This window comes from Pelecanus crispus, chromosome 2 (genome assembly GCF_030463565.1).
Source record: "Pelecanus crispus isolate bPelCri1 chromosome 2, bPelCri1.pri, whole genome shotgun sequence".
Classification (NCBI taxonomy): Eukaryota; Metazoa; Chordata; class Aves; order Pelecaniformes; family Pelecanidae; genus Pelecanus; species Pelecanus crispus.
This window is the reverse complement of record NC_134644.1, coordinates 72903666-72919457: the sequence shown is the minus strand read 5'-3', so window position 1 is coordinate 72919457 and position 15792 is coordinate 72903666. Positions and strand designations below refer to the sequence as shown.

The 15792-nt window shown below is 41.3% G+C and overlaps 1 protein-coding gene across 1 annotated transcript in view; it reads left to right on the top strand.

Annotated features, from left to right (window-relative positions):
- The first annotated feature begins 1780 nt into the window (after positions 1 to 1780).
- Positions 1781 to 15792, top strand: part of CDKAL1 (CDKAL1 threonylcarbamoyladenosine tRNA methylthiotransferase) — a 432229-nt gene continuing 418217 nt past the window's right edge. The window contains exons 1-4 of the mRNA XM_075704904.1: positions 1781 to 1820; positions 3085 to 3122; positions 4799 to 4965; positions 7770 to 7882. Coding sequence (XP_075561019.1) covers positions 4799 to 4965; positions 7770 to 7882 — 280 coding nt within the window. The 5' untranslated portion in view covers positions 1781 to 1820; positions 3085 to 3122. The remainder of the gene's footprint in view (positions 1821 to 3084; positions 3123 to 4798; positions 4966 to 7769; positions 7883 to 15792) is intronic.

The following is a 15792-nucleotide window of genomic DNA, read 5'->3' as shown; positions in this document are numbered from 1 at the left end:
CAATTCTCTTCAAATATCTCCTGTTACTTTGTTCTCATTGTTAGCCTTTTTTTTTCCTGTGAACATTGTCAGATAAGCATGACATAAAATATGCATGGGTTTTTAAGAAAAAGGAGAGGGAGGGGAACTGATATTCATAGGTAGAAGTTGCCAAGTTTTATCTGCTAGCAAACCAGTAGGCCTATTATGGAATACACTCAGGGCTTTCATTCACTTTCCCTCCAGTTTGAGGAAGACTATAATCTGCTATCTGGTGAATAAAATATGCTTCCAAAGGCTCCTTCTAAAGAGAGGAGATGCAATGTTCGAAACGCAATTACAAGAAATGGTGATTTTTATATTCCAAAGCTGGCTACCTCAAAATAAAATATGTATGTTAAAGAGGCAATACAAATAATCTTTTTAGGTTAACTGTGTATATTAAAAACAAAGCAATATTATGCTCACCCTCTATAACACTTTGATCAACAAGGGAACTATACACTTAACAATCTGTCTGTTAGAGCCCTAGCTTTAGTCATCCAAGTTTAAAGACCCAGACTAATGTCTTCCAAAATATTAATTAGAGAAGTTGCTACTAGCCCTAAGTCGGAGGAAAAGAATACCAGAAACTTTAGCCATCTAATATTAAATATTTTGACCAATGTCTTCCAGACTAAACAGAAAGCTTGCTACTAGCATTGTATTTTGAGGAAATTAAAAAATAAAAAAAGTGCTGTGGCCATAATGGGAATAAATAGCTCATTGTTCATTTGGACCAGATACATCAGATTTTAACTGGATACGTATTGCTGGACCTAACTTGCAGTTAAAATAAAGGTGAGTCTCGAAGGATTCGGGAAACTCGAGCAAAGGACACGTGGCCTTGGTGCCCAGCAGATGCCCCACTACTGGGTATTTGCACTTCAAACACAGCCACGGCGCACCGCTGGAGGAAATTCCATTTTCAACTCTACGACTTCACCTTCGGTCTCACAATATTTGATCTTTCCAGTCCAAGAGCAGCAGCAGCCGCCTGGCAATTCGACGCCGTGCGGATCCCAGCTCCCCCGTCCTTACAGCCACGCTTCTGCAGCACAGCCTCAAAAAAGCGACTCGAGCGCTCCGGCCAAAGCACCGGGGCTCTGCCCAGGGGCGCGGACGGACCGACGGGGCACCCTCTTATTTCCGAGGACGGGGAGCCCGCAGCTGTTTTCAACCGCCGCCGCCCGACGACGCGACCCCGGACGGCCCCCTCACGGCTCCGGGCCCCGCGGCCGGCAGCGCGGCGGCCGCCCCGCCCCACCCCGCCCCGGCCCGTTACGGCTTCCAGGGGATGCAGGCAGGCCCGCACCCCGCCGCCCCCCATTTCTTCCCAGAGCGAAGGAAGCGACGCCGCTCCCCGTTTCTCCCTCCCCCACCCCCCGCTGAGGGCCGGGGCGGCCCGGCGCAGCGGCCGCGTGAGGAGCCGTTAGGACTTCAACGGCCCTAACGGTCGCCGTCCCCAGCTCCGGACAGGCCTCAGCTCTGCTCTTCCCCCACGTACGGCAGTCCACCGGCGAAAGGAACGGGAGCGTCTGCCCGGCTACCAAACACCTCGGCGTTCCCGCAGCGGGACCGGCAGGCCCGGGCTGCTGGCGGGCGCCGCGCCACCCCGCTGCCCCCGCCCCGCCGGGCGGCGCAGACGCGCTCTCCCTCGCGAGGCTGCGCCCCGGCGCTCTCGGGGTGTTTTGGCCGCTGCCGGCCGCCGTCGCGGCGCTGCTGCGCGCGCGGGGGCCTGAGGCGGGGCGCGGCGGCCGTGATGGCGGAGTCCAGCTGAGGCGGAGGTGCGTCTGGCGGAGGTGAGCGCTGGGGCTCGCCCTTGAGCCCCTTCCCCTGCCCAGTTGTGACGGTAATGACCGAGTCCCCCGTTCCCCCTTCCCCGCCCGGATCTGCCGGCGTCCCGCCCGCGCCACGCTCCCGTCCCCTGTGAGGACTCCCTTGGGCTCCGCGTTAAAGCCGGGAGGGGGAGACGACCCCTGTGGCGGGAGCCTCCACAGGTTTTGGCGGCCGCGTTGCTGCTCGGGGGCCGGGTGCCCTCAGCGGGATGGGAGCCCGGTAGAGGGCCGAGCCCAGCCGCGCCGGGCTCCGGGGCGTCCGTGCTTCAGGCCGGGTCAGGCGGCGGCCCGGCTGCGGGCCAGGCTGCCGTTTGCCCGCGGGGATGGAACAAGCCTGCCCTGAGGTGAGCCCAGCTGGGCGGCGGGTCGGTCCCGTTTTGTATTAACGTTGCAGTTTTCTTCTGCTCTATGTAAGCCTGGGGATAAAACCCCGGGGCTTTACCGGAGACACCTGTTGGTAAATAGAGGAAAGAGCAGTCCTCTTCCACCTGGATGGAAGTTTTCTCTGTGGGAAGAAGTACGCTCCTGGTATGCGCAAGAAGATCAAGGAGGGGTGGCCGAAGTAGACTGGGGCAAGGGAAGTTTTGTTTGTGTCAAGACATCAAAGTCACTTCTATTGTTTTTTATTTACTAACATTCATTTTTTAAAGAGAAATATACAGTTCTGTAGGGTACAACTTGACAGTATAAGAAGAAGTTAATTATAAGAAGTTATAATTATATTATTGCCTCTTATTTCAATTTGTCAAGAGTAGCTTTGTTAGTATTTAGTATTTATTTATTTGCTTGTGAAGAAGACATCTCATGCGTGCATATGGAACTAGTGCAGATATCAAGTAATCTGTTTGAAAAAAACTTCACTGTGTTTGTAATTAAAAAAGTTAGTAATTAAATTGTGAATGTCTTCAGCTAAAACTGTTAATCCCTTTCCTTTCTTTCATTTAAAATTTTAAACTCCTGATTGAAGACAGAAATCTGGAGGAGGTCTGAAAGAACTTAAATACATCAGACTTTGACAAAAAAGACTCTATAAAAGAAGGACAAAAAGTTTAGCACCTCTGCTCAGGGAAAATCTGGCTACTGTTACACCTTGTCAGCCAGTCAGCATGTGTACCCAGTCTTAACGAGGTCAAACTGAGCAAGAGACATGTTTCTGTTAAGGGAGGATGAATGTTTGTTGGACAATAACATGAACTCATAGGGTGTTCCCCCCCCCCCCCCCCCCCAGGTTTATTATCCAAGAGGATTTAGACCTTGCTTAAAAAGGTGAATTTTATTTTGGCTGTATGCTTTCTTTTGTGGGGCACTGAAATAAACTAAGCTTATTTGTTTTTCCAGTGGCTGCATTATATCGGATATTTTTCTGGAAGAGAGAAAAAACACAGATCAAAACCTTTTTTTCCTTCCCTTCCCTGTACTGAGTTGATAACTTTACCTGTTTGTATGTAGTTTTAGTGGTATAAAGTAGTGTAAGGGAAGTCACCTCCCACCCAATATTCTTTACTGATAAGCTTTTCACAGCTTTTTATTTTTGTTCATCCTTTGCTGCATTTGGTATAGATCCTGGGATTTTTGATCTACAGGAATGCTAAATGCTTAAATATCTTTGTCAGATGCATCCTCTTTGTGACATCATTATATTACTTTTTAAGTTAGATGCAGATGTGTAATGGTTCAGGTTATATGATGTCTTATTTTGAAGTATATTTTGCAAGATTGACTGAAGGACTCATACTGGGAAAATGCACAGGTGTTTAGCCTCTGATGTTCTTGAATAATTCATTTGCAACATCTGAAAGTATTTTGTATGCCAGTAGCCTGAGTTTTCTGTTCCTGAAATCCAGCTTTAAAGAAATTAAAGCCTTGTTTGTTTGTTCTTTACTGTCAGTTAGGAAAGTATTGTATTTTCCCTGTAAACTCTGTGAAATGCCCTTCTGTGTTTTCCTTGGTAAACTGTTGAGACATGTACAAAACCAAGTTTCCAATGGCAAATCAGACTTCATTCTGATTAAAAATTACACGCAGCACAGCGTGAGGTGTGTAATTAATGCAGTACTTTTTCTTTTTTTTTTTTATAGGCTCCTTTTTTTTAATAGGCTCCTATTTTTCCTATTTTTAAAAAAATACCTTTTTTTTTTTTTTTTTTTTCTTTCCTGAAGACTGATCTGGATCTTGAGATCTGCTGGAAGATATATATGCGTATATATTTACTTTCTCGTGGAAAATATATTTAGATTTTAATGATCCTCTAGTATGTTACATGAGCCAGATGATAATCTAGCTATTTTATATTAGCTAGGTATGGTTGTTTAACATCTTGTACCTGAGGTCAAGAATTATTATTTTGCTGTCCTGATGAATGAGTAATTAAAATGAAAGGCCCGTGGGATCAGGAGTTCTAGGAATAGTTCGATTTGTTTTCAAAAGGACTATGAAGACATATTGAAATACTGTGCACCTGTTTTCAGCACACAAATAGAAGAGCCAGAACAGCCTCTGAAGCAGGCACTTGAACGCTGTATCTTTCATTCTTCTCCTGTGATGCGAGTGGAAGCATATCTATCACATAACATGAACTCATTATTTCGCTATGATGCCTGACATGATTAAAAATACTTGTGTCTTGCATATGTCATATCAGAGGTGCTGCAGGGGTTTTGAATTAGAAGACGACAAGGTAGAGATTATTTAAAAAAAAAGAAATCTGTATGGTTTGTGGCTTTCTCCCTGCCTGTGTTTGAGATCTCAGGGGAAGAGGGCATCAGGAAATATCTCTGGATAGTTGATTGTTTTTATGTGCTCAGTATCCTTCATATGTATGATGTGTTGCAGGTATATGTGGAAATATGTCTGACTTTTCTTCATGAGAGCATATGCAGTAGATACTAGGCCTTGGTTTTGTATTCAAATGCTTGCTAATACCAGTCTAATGCTTCTTGAAGATGCCTGCTGCCTGTGATTCAGTGCTTGAAGATATTGAAGATATTGTGTCAGCAGAAGATTTGAAACCGCATGATCGGCAGTTTGTAAGAAAGAATGTTTTTCCAAAAGTGCGAAAACGCAATTACCCAAAAAATACTCGGACAGATGATGATCCCCCGAGTGACAGGTAAGTTCTTCCATCAACTCTATCTTGTTGCTTCTCTCATATCTCGTGTGCACTGTCAGCTTCTAAAAATATGGTGGGAGTTCTAATTATTTCATAATGTAAAATCGGAATATAAGATAAAAATGAGTAAAATAGTGTTTGTAAAATGTAGTGATAATGAATAATAAATCCTAAGCAAATTTCTTGTCTTAGACAAACTTTCTGTAGAAATCAGTTATGACTGAGGTATTGATTAATGGAGACTGGAAAAATGGTTCCTGTTACTTAAGCTTTTATGTGTAAAACGTTTCTGAAAAATTGTCTGCTTCACCTTAATTACCTACATAGAAGCTGAGCTCTTTAAAATGCAGTCCTGGAGTAGCCTTTTGACATCTGGAATGAGAAATATAAACAAAATTCTGAGAATCATAAAAGGGTTGAGGTTGGAAGGGACCCCTGGAGGTCATCTTGTCCAAACGCCTTGCTGAAGCAGGGCCACCTAGAAGCAGTTGGCCAGGACCATGCCTAGATAGTTTTAGAAGAGGGATTCCACAACCTCCTTGGGTAACCTGTGCCAGTGCTTAGTCACTCTCACAGTGAAAAAGTGTCCTCTTTGCCCGCTCCCTTCAGGTATTTATATACATTGATAAGATCCCTCCATGAGCCTTCTCTTCTCCAGGTTGAACAGTCCTAGCTCTCTCAGCTTTTCCTCTTATGAGAGATGCTCCAGTCCTTTAGTCATCTTCATGGCCCTTTGTTGGGCTGTCTCCAGTACGCCCATATCTCTTGTGGGTGCATCCCATCAGGGCCCAGGGACTTAATGTATGTCCAGTTTGCTGAAGTATTCCCTGACCTGACCTTCTTCCACCAAGGGTACATCTTCCTTGCTTCAGCCTTTTCACCTGGTTTCTGGAACCTGGGCTTTCCAAAGGCTGTCCTTGTATGTACATCCTGCAAGTGATATATTGAAACTTCTTTTGAACTTGGTGTTTTATTTCAGTGGAAATAGTATGCAATAACTATGAAACATATCTTTGCATTTTTCCTTCTTGTGATTCCCATAAGAACAGAATAAAACTTCTGCTGCAGTGGAGTTGATTAAAGTATAGGTGAACTCAGTTATTGATTCTAGTTTCTACTGCAGTTCAGAGATACGGATTTTGGTGGTTCCCTGCCGCCCCATTAATTTCAAGCTGGTGGATGAAGTTTCCCCGCATTATAAAGATGAAAATAAAGCATGTCTGGAATGCACAGGAAATACAACTTTGGGTTTTTATTACTGTTCAAATGAGATTTTTATAAGCATAAGAATGCACCAGCTGAACTGGTAGTCTGTAGATACTTCACACTAGCACTCCATTCTGTTAAGTATTCAGGTACTGTATATTATCTAACAGGCTGTATTTTAGTGGTTTTGACCAAAGAAAGCTCATTGAATGTATGTTGTTTAGACAGTAGGAAGTCTAAATAAATTGTACATGTGCAATATGCGTTGCACATGTCTACTTAATGATCGTTAATCTTCCATTAACAAATTTCTATTTCTAGCTAGGGGAAGTATCTTTAAAAAAAGAAGCGGTGGGGGAGAAAAAAAGAAGATGCGGGCAGGGCAAAGGATTGTGTTCCAGGATGTGTGTCGTTCTTGTACTAGCATCTTTAGCTCATTGGCACGGTTATCCCAGTAGTTTCCATGAAAGCTTCTTGCAGAGTGTTTTGTTGGTTCTTAAACCATTGTGTGTGCTAGCTCCATGGTGCACATCTGCCATGCTGTGTCTGTAGCCAAGAAAGGTTGGGGTATGAGCTTTCAGATGCTAGTGTGGCTGGTGGCAGGCTTAAATTAAGAATTTATAAAGATGGCTTGTATAGAGGGAACTACAGTCAATGGGTGCCATAATACCAAAAGGTTGCAGTTTAGCTCTTAACGGTTTGTTTACTGGTGGCCTAATTTCAGTGCAGTCACTTGAAGGTCACTTGTTAAATGAGATGGTAATTTTCAGAAAGATAGTTGGTTGGTTTGGTTTTTTTTTTTGACATTATTGCAGTGTACTGAATTTCTACTTATTCTACAGCTCTTGTACCTTTGTCCATTCTAAAACTCTTTTCTTGCCACTTGTGGTGGATTGACCCTGGCCAACAACTGAGCAGCCACCTGGCCACTTGCTCACCCCTCCTCCCAGTAGGTTGGGGGAGAGAATTGGAAGAGCAAGTGAGAAAACTTGTGGGTTAAGATACAGTTTAAGTGAAGGAAAGAGTAGGGGAAAACCCCAAGTGATGCAAAAGCAGTAACACGCCACTTCCCTCAAGCAGACTGATGCCCAACCAGTCTCAGAACAATGGCCAGTTTGGAAAGACCAAACCCCCAGTTTTTATTGCTGAGCATGATGTCGTATGAGATGGATTATCCTTTTGGTCAGTTTGGGTCAGCTGTTCTGTCCACGTTCCCTGCCAGCCTGTTGTCCATCTCCAGCCTTTTTGTGGTGGGGTGGGGCACAGTGGGAAACAGAAGGTTTTGATGCTGTGCAAGCACTGTTCAACAATAGCTAAAACACAGGTGTGTTATCAACACTGTTTTAGTCACAAATACAAAACACGGCACTGTACGGGTTGCTGTGGAGAAAGTTAACTCCATCCCAGCCAGACCTAATACCCACTACGCTGAAATCACATAATTATGATGTTTTTCCCCAGCTGTTTTGGAGCTGTTACTGTTTGTGTTGCTTATTTTATATCTGGAGAATTACAATTAATTGAGTCTGTTCAGAGAGCTTAAAGGGGAAGCTTGTTCATCTTTTAACTTGCCTTTTTCATTCATTTTTACTTCACAGCATTATTCCTGGTGCTCAGAAAATCTGGATTCGTACATGGGGATGTTCTCACAATAATTCGGATGGTGAATATATGGCTGGACAGTTGGCTGCATATGGATACAAAATTACAGGTAACAATATCGGATGAGTTGCATGATTCAGTTTTTTTGGGGTGAATGTTCAGAGCTGTCAAGCTGTCATCAAATGTTTTTAGTCTTAATTACACTTTTTAAAATCCCCTTTTGATCTCTTTCTGATTTGAAGGTGAGGAGGTAGAGTGTTTTCCTGGCATTAAGCGGAATGATTACAAGATGAGTGCTTTCAGAATGGTTAGGTTTTCCTGACAGGGCAGCCATCTAATAGATGTCATGCAGTGCCTTTTGTGGGCATTTTGCTTGCTAAACTTAATTGAAGAGTTTTCGTAAGAGTGGAAGGGAAAGATACTAATTCTTGGGCAGAATCTAGCTGGCTGTCTTATTGCAATTGATGGAACCCAAGTGAGAGAGAGAGAGGAAGGAAGTGTGTTGTCACTTAGTGATGTTTGCATTTGCTGGTGGAGCAGAGGTGAACTACTCCATGTGAATGATCCTTTGTTTCAGGAGGGATGATCAGTGTGATGGAGGTGGGATTAACAGGATTGTATCTTCTACATTGAAAGAGCTGAAAATGCTATTTCTCTTTTCCTTCCAAATACTTTAAAACACTGCCCGTCATCTTGTTCTGCCTCTCCAACCCTTAATAAAAACCCCAAACTTGTGGTTGTGCTGGCCACATTTCATCTCCTTGATGCAAAACATGTTGAAAGAAAAGCTGTAAGATTGATGTCATGTTTCAATGGAGAATTATTATCTGAATACTTTTGTGTAGCTTATGACTAGTCAAAATAAAAAATTAAATTTTATTCGTTAATTAAAGTTTTGGTCTGTCTTGCATTTAAACTTGTATCCTGCTTGTACTGAAAGACTGCAAAGTTGTCTTTCCTGACATTTTGCTAGAAGTATTTTACTCCTGATTTCACAAAATGCTCATTTCTTTTCTTGAACATCTCGTGATATCGTTAAACAGTTACATCTAATTTTCCTTTTTTGCAGTTGATCTTTTTGTATTTATCTAAGTAGAAACTAGATACTGAATTATTCAAGTGCTGAACTGTTTTAGGTGATTCTTTAATTAGCAGTGCAACTCTGGAATAGGTATGCTCTTTTCACAGACAAGTAGAGTGCTGGTCTAAAAAGCCTTATTTGTGACAGCTGTTTGTGTAAGACTACAAATGAGTTCTCAGTTAATTTCTCCTTACCTTAATTTCTCTAATGCATAGTGTTCCAAAAGCTACTTCTGGCTTGTCATGATTTGGATCGCTGTCCTGTGCTTCTGGAGTTTTATGGAGAGAAATGTAGGAAAGACGGAGTGCAGCTAAGGAAGGAAATACCTAAAATTTTTGATACCTTCTCTTTTTGGAAAATTAAATGTTCATAACTTTAGAGTAGAAATAAGTCTACATCTAGAATCTGAAACTGAGAACTAAAAATTGAATAAAAGTTGCAGTAGCTGGGACAGGAATACCTACAGAGTAAGTTTGGTAATTGTATATGAAATTGACTGCTAGTTTCTCGTCATTATTAAATTGATGTCTTGATCAAGTTTATTTGTGTGTATTTATATACTTATATTCAATCTAACAAATGAAAAAAGCCCCAATGGTGAGGTGGTAGGCAGAAATTACCCAGTGTGGTTTCTTCTTTGTGAAATTAGGTAACTTCTTTTTAAGCTGATACATTTAAGGACCTCTGGAAAATTTCATTTTTGTTCTGTTGAACAAAAATATTGGCTACAAATTCTGGCTAAGGTAAACTTTTACAAATCCATCTATTGAATGTTCTCCTTTATAGGCTGTTAATGATGCTGGAACTGACTGCAAGTATTGCAAGTATGGTAGCTGTATGTGAGAATATGAGGTGGAGAAGAGGGCAACTGTCTTTCTGCTCACTATAATGATGCTTCTGGCCACAATTGCGTACGAAAGTGCTCTATTACTGTTTGGATTGCTGATAATGTGTCTCAAGGTTTCACACTGGGACCAATCCATTTAATGTCTTTAATGGACTTGGAAGACAGGATGTAGTGTACCTTCAGCAAGTTTGCAGACTGTGCCAAACTGGAGGAAGTGATTGATAGGTGGAAAACCAGTGTTGTGGTTCAAAGGGACCTTAATAGACTAGAAAAACAGCTAATGGATACCATATGACATTTGGCAAAGGCAAATGCAAAATCCTATGGTTGGCATAATCCCAGCTAGTGGTAAAGGTGGGGGTGGGCAGACTGATTAGAAAGCAGCTTTGCAGAAAAAGATTTTGGGATTGAGGTAGACAAGAAGTTGAACATGAGTCAGCAATGTGCTCTTGTAGCAAAAAAGGCAAACTGCGTCCTGGGCTGTGTTAGCAAGAGTGTAGCCAGCTGGTCTGGAAAAGTGATCCTTCAGCAATTTGTGGTGCTTGTGAGACAGCTTTTGGAGTGTTGTGTCCAGTGATCCAGCTTGGGCCCAGTTTTGGGCTCCCCAGGAAAAGAGAGAGGTTTATGTAGTGAAGTGAGTCCAGGGAGGGCCACCAAGATGGTTTGGGGGCACGCGATGTATGAGGAGAGACTGGGAAGACTGGGTTTCTTCAGCCTTAAGAAGAGAAGGCTCATGGAAGATCCTAGTTCCAGACAGCAATACCCAGTAGGAGGGTACAGAGAAAAGGGTGTCAATCGCTTGTCAAAGGTGTGCAGTGAGACAAAAGACAACACAGTCTTGCTCTTGACAAAGTGGCAGTTAAGGTTTTTTTTTTTTTTTAGCATCTGGTGCACAACTTACTGCTCATGCTGTCCATCTTTCTGTAGAGGAAATGCCTATGTAGAATGTTATCCAACATTTCTTGAGTATCTCTCATAAATCCCTTTTTAAGAAAGCGTGGTGGTTTTTTTTTTTTTTTATAGTAAGTCATCTGGGAAGTTCAGATACAGTGTCAAGAAGGGATTTAATTTCTTTGTGCTATACAGTGACGTAGTTACTCAGGAATAGTAAGTATTGCCTAACATAATTCAAATTTCAAACATTTCTTGAAATTAAACTTAATATTGTTTACACTATGCAAAAAATAACAAAAACAATTGTAGGGGCTGGTTTCTAAATTAATGCCTCTCTCTGTTGCTGGAATTTGTTAGTTTAGTGTAAAATTGTTATAAACTTGAGGAAAATACAGAAATATTCACTAAGGTGAAGGATTATCTGTTGTCGGAGCATCTTTGATAGCTATTACTTAAAAATGTTTTGATTAGCCTGTTTCCTACATGTTCCTAAGTTTTTGAGTCAACAACACAAAGAGATGCTGGAATAAAGTTCTGGTTCTAGGAAATAAAATGTGACCTTTACTTGCAGTTCTTGCCCCATTATAAGGGAAATGGTCAAGCACTGTTTCTAGTGTCTTCTGTCTAATTGCAAGATTGAAAAAAAAAATAGAAGAAAGAAAAACAGCATCAGACAGACTTTTGTTGCTAATTAGAAGTTGTAACAATGCAGCCTGCCTTATAAGTTAACTTAGCTGAAACTGAATGTTGATATAATATCTTCTAATTGTAGAAATAATTTTTTATGACTTGTTGCAAAAATCTTATTCTAATTCTATTCCTTATCCCTGTTTATTGCATGGATTCTACCCTGTTCTTGATGTGAACTTTGTTCAGGAGATGCAGAAGTTTGTTTGGGTTTTTTTGCCTTTCATCTGTTTCAAAAATGTTCTTTCTGTACAAGCACCCTTTGTTGCTTTCAGGAGTGGCTAAATCCAAAGGTGAAAACTGGGGGCTGTGATACATTTTTTTTACAGCAAAGACTACCTCTGTCTGGGGGGAGAGTGCAGCATGAATCGGCGACATACAGATGTTGCAATAACAGTAATGCTGATTAAAAATCAGGAACTGCATCAGCTTAAAAAAAGGCAAAGGGAAACCAGCAGAAGAGCTGAATCTATTTTTGTATCTGCTTTTACAATGTGAAGGTAGGCAGTATTCTGAACAAATCTTGCATACCATCCTGTGGGAACACAAAGCTCCTATGTTAGTCTGAGCCACACAGAAATGTGCAGACCAGCTGGTATCAGTGTAGGGCTGTACCATGGTTCATGTTCTGAAAACAGTGTAGCTGATGGTGGCTTTACTGGTTCTAAAACTGGTTTTCGTTTCTTGGCAGCATGACTTGCTGTATAGTTCAGATATGCCTGCAGACCCACTAGAGTGCTCCCTTTGAGATACACTCTGGAGGAAGAAACTCTCATGGTGCAGACAAGTAATGCCTACTGTGAAAAAGAGGACGTGGGCAAGCTGGGGGCTCTCAAATACTATGAGCCAGGTGTTTGTTTAGGAAGGGAATGGAGTACGTGTGCGACTTAACAGTACTTTCTCTCTGAAAAATGGAACCAATCACACATACTCAGACATAGAAAGAATTGGCTTCTGAAGTGGGTAGTCATATTAGCATTTGTTGGCCTCTCTAGGTTTCTGGTTCTGTGGAATGAATGGGTTTTGGCGCAGCCTTTTTGAATGAATTTTGATGGATCAAACAGTTAGGTATGCTTGTTATTTTGTGTAATTGCTATTGGCTTGAGGCTGTTCAGCTCCAAAAGCATCCCCTCCTTGGTCATTGTAAAACATGCCGGGGGCAGGAAAGACATTACTAATGACTTACAGATACGAGAAGAATGAACAGTAACTTTTGCTTTTATGAAGAGGAAGCAAAAACTGTTATTAAACATTCAGCAAAACTAAACCAGTAACAGCTTATCTGCACTATGTTTTTATTTATTTATTTTAGAAGTAAATGCTGTCATGGAACTTTTTTTCATCCTGTAGTACGGAATTCCAGAAGCAACAAGGGGTGGAATTGTTTTGTTGGTAACTCAGTGGAATTGGCTTTGATTTAGCACATAGAAACTAGGTCATAGTATAGACCCTCAGCTTTACTTGTGCAGTTTTAGACTAGTCTTTGTTCAGGCATCCTTTTCACTGTCTTGGGCAATTTGTCTGCAAGATTGTTGGATGGAAAGATGCTGTATTTTTCATGGGTTCCTCTTAAAGGGTTCACTCCATTACTGTGATTATGGTATTTGTTGGTGAGACTTGCTGGTTTCTATTGAAGCTTAATGTTTGTAGTCCATGTTATATGTGTTACAACTCTAAGATTCACTGTGCAGAGAACTTGCGTATTTCTCTAAAGCAAATCTGAAATAATACTTTGAAATACTGTTAAAGAAATTCTCTGGTTTTTATTGCCTCTTCTACTTGTTAATTTTCTAAACACTTGTCAGTTTTGTTTACCAGTGGATATAGCTGACTTATCCTTAAGACTGTCCATCTGCTGAAACAGTAAGTTTGAGTAGAAGAAGGAAAAAGACAAGGAAGAACAAATGCTCTGATCTACCTAAGACCTCATGTTGAAAAGAAGACAGATGTGAAAGGAAACATGCTTAGTCTGCTGCTGAAAAAGCAGATGAGGTGCTACAAACTAATATAGACCTCAGCATTCAAAGTCATTGCCTAGTGTTCATGCATTGCCTAAACCATGCTTCCTTAGACTTTGGGCATCCCCATACAGATACAGTGAAGTGTGCTGCAGCATCCGTTTTATTCATCCAAATGGAAAATAAAGAAAATGACTAAGATTGTATAGGTGTTGACTCTTGATTCCCGAATCACAATTCAGAATCTGGTGCTTTGTTTTAAGTGTTGTTTCAAAAGTACTTTTCTACTGCACAATAAAATTTTAATAATTTTATGTTTTGATTTATTTTGTGGTCCTAAAGTAGGAATCTCTTGAACAGGTTACTGTATTCTATGCATTTGTTAACATAAAATTAACTCTCCGCAGCCTGTGTAGTGGTTGATGAAGTATTTTGACTAAAGCTTCTGCTGGTTTCTAGTGTACGCTTTTAGTTGCTCAGAGTCAGCAGTTGGTCTTTCCATTTTTTCGCTCTCTACCCTGCTGATAATGCTTCTCTGTGGCTTTGTAAGTATCATGTAAAACAAACAGTAGTGATTACCGTGTAATTTTGGGGTGCTATGAGCCATCCTCATTGTGAGATATCTTTAGTATTCTTTTTTAAGCTAAAAGACAAATCTTTATTAGCTGCTCATTGAGTGCTTGATATTTAGCCTTATCAATCAGAGAATTCAATTTCAGTCTTTGCTTTTAGATTTGTATTTTTCAAGTGCTTGTGATTGCAGTGGCAATTTTGAAAAAAAAAAAAAAAAAAAAGATACTTTACAACCTTTTTTGTGGGGGGGGGTAGGTTTAAATGCACAAAATAACCTAAACTACTTTTCTGGTGATGAGAGGCATTTCTATTTTCTCTGACAACACTGCAGTCATGAAACTGTCATTCTCTGTGAAGCAGCTGAGCAATGGAGAAAAGTGAACCGAGGTGTAAATCCTGTGGTGTTTTGTACCCTTGCTGAAGAATTCCCCTGTTGTCTATAATTTGTAGAATCACAATCCTGTATGATTTTTTTCATTGCTCGATAACTTTACACACCTGGGTAACTACTCCTGCAACAGATTCCACACCCCTACACCCTGCCCCCGATTGATAATCCTGATGTAAAACCTTTTGCTTGTTGGTACTGAGAGGCAGTAAAGCAACTTATTTCTATACCTGTTGTTAAAGTGAGATAATTGTCGTAACAGTTCCAGCGATGTGGTCTCCTGCTTTCAGGAGGTCTAAGTTGCTGCTTGTCACAAGTTTGTTTTGTGTTTTGGTTCTTGGTGCTCTGGCCCAAAAGCCCTGCTCTGTCCTGCACAGTTAGTATGTGAATGCTTGGGGTGTGGGCGTGGTGGTTTTTGTTATCTTTAGTCTCCTTCTTTCACTGCTGCTGAAATAATCGTTATAGTTGGACATACCAAGAACCATCTTCCAAGGAGATACAAGAGCTTCTGTCATCTGTTTGGAATCTGAAACTTTTGTGGTGAGATGGTTAAGAGGATGAGGAGAGAGGGTGAAATGGGACATAGAGGAAGAATGGAAGGTGGTATTCATGGGATGGAACAGATGGGATCGCACAAATGTAGATGATCAAGATTTCACAGTTCTTTGGGAGGAATACATGTATTCCCAGTGCAGCCTGGAGTGTCCTGTAAGGCAATGAGTGGGATGATGGGTCTGGATGTTGTTGGGGTGCTTTCTTGCAGTGTAGAATTAATACAACATCATGCCATGACTCTCCTGCAGCAGTGCATGTTCCCCAGGTTTCTGTAAACTAACATATAATTGTGGTTTTGGCAGCTGTGTATTACTATATTACTGCTCCTGTGTTCCCTGTAAAACTTCCTAGCGTGTGTGGCTTGAGTTCTGTTACTTATCACCTGTGACTTCTAGCACAGTGCAAGATACATGACCTCTTTGTGGTGAGTTTTTCCTACCTCAGCTTCCTTAGCATGAACTTCTTATTCCTATTAGGCAACTTGCTGTTAAGTGGAGTATCTAGCTTTGAGGATGTTGTCTCTGTTACAGGATAGAACTCTAATTCTCAAACTGGGAAATGTTTCCCTTGTTTATGGGGGAACTAGAAAGAAGTGGTGTGTGTTTTCCCCTCATAACTGCTTCCTATGTCACTGCCATTAGAGCTTGATCTGACAAGTGTGTACTGTTTTCTTTGTCCAACTTGAAATCACCTATTTTACAGTCAATCTAAATGAAATTGATTCCTTTTTCTTTTAGTCTTTTTCTTTCACAGTCACAGAGCTGACAACTGAAAGTTAGGAGCAGGCCTGAGAGCCTAAATAAACTTTACATGCACGCTATCTTCAGAGACACTGGTAGAGAGATTACGTAAGTAAATTTAAGCATGCATACATGTTTAGGGTTAATTCTAGTGGCAAAACAATTGGCTGCATGCTCTAGTGGTTGTGCAATAGGGTTTAGTTCTGGCAATGCTGAACTTCATATAATCCAGAGGAATGAGTTTGAAAAGGATTGAACCATGAAAGGTAAATTTCAACCTCATATCTGGGATGTGT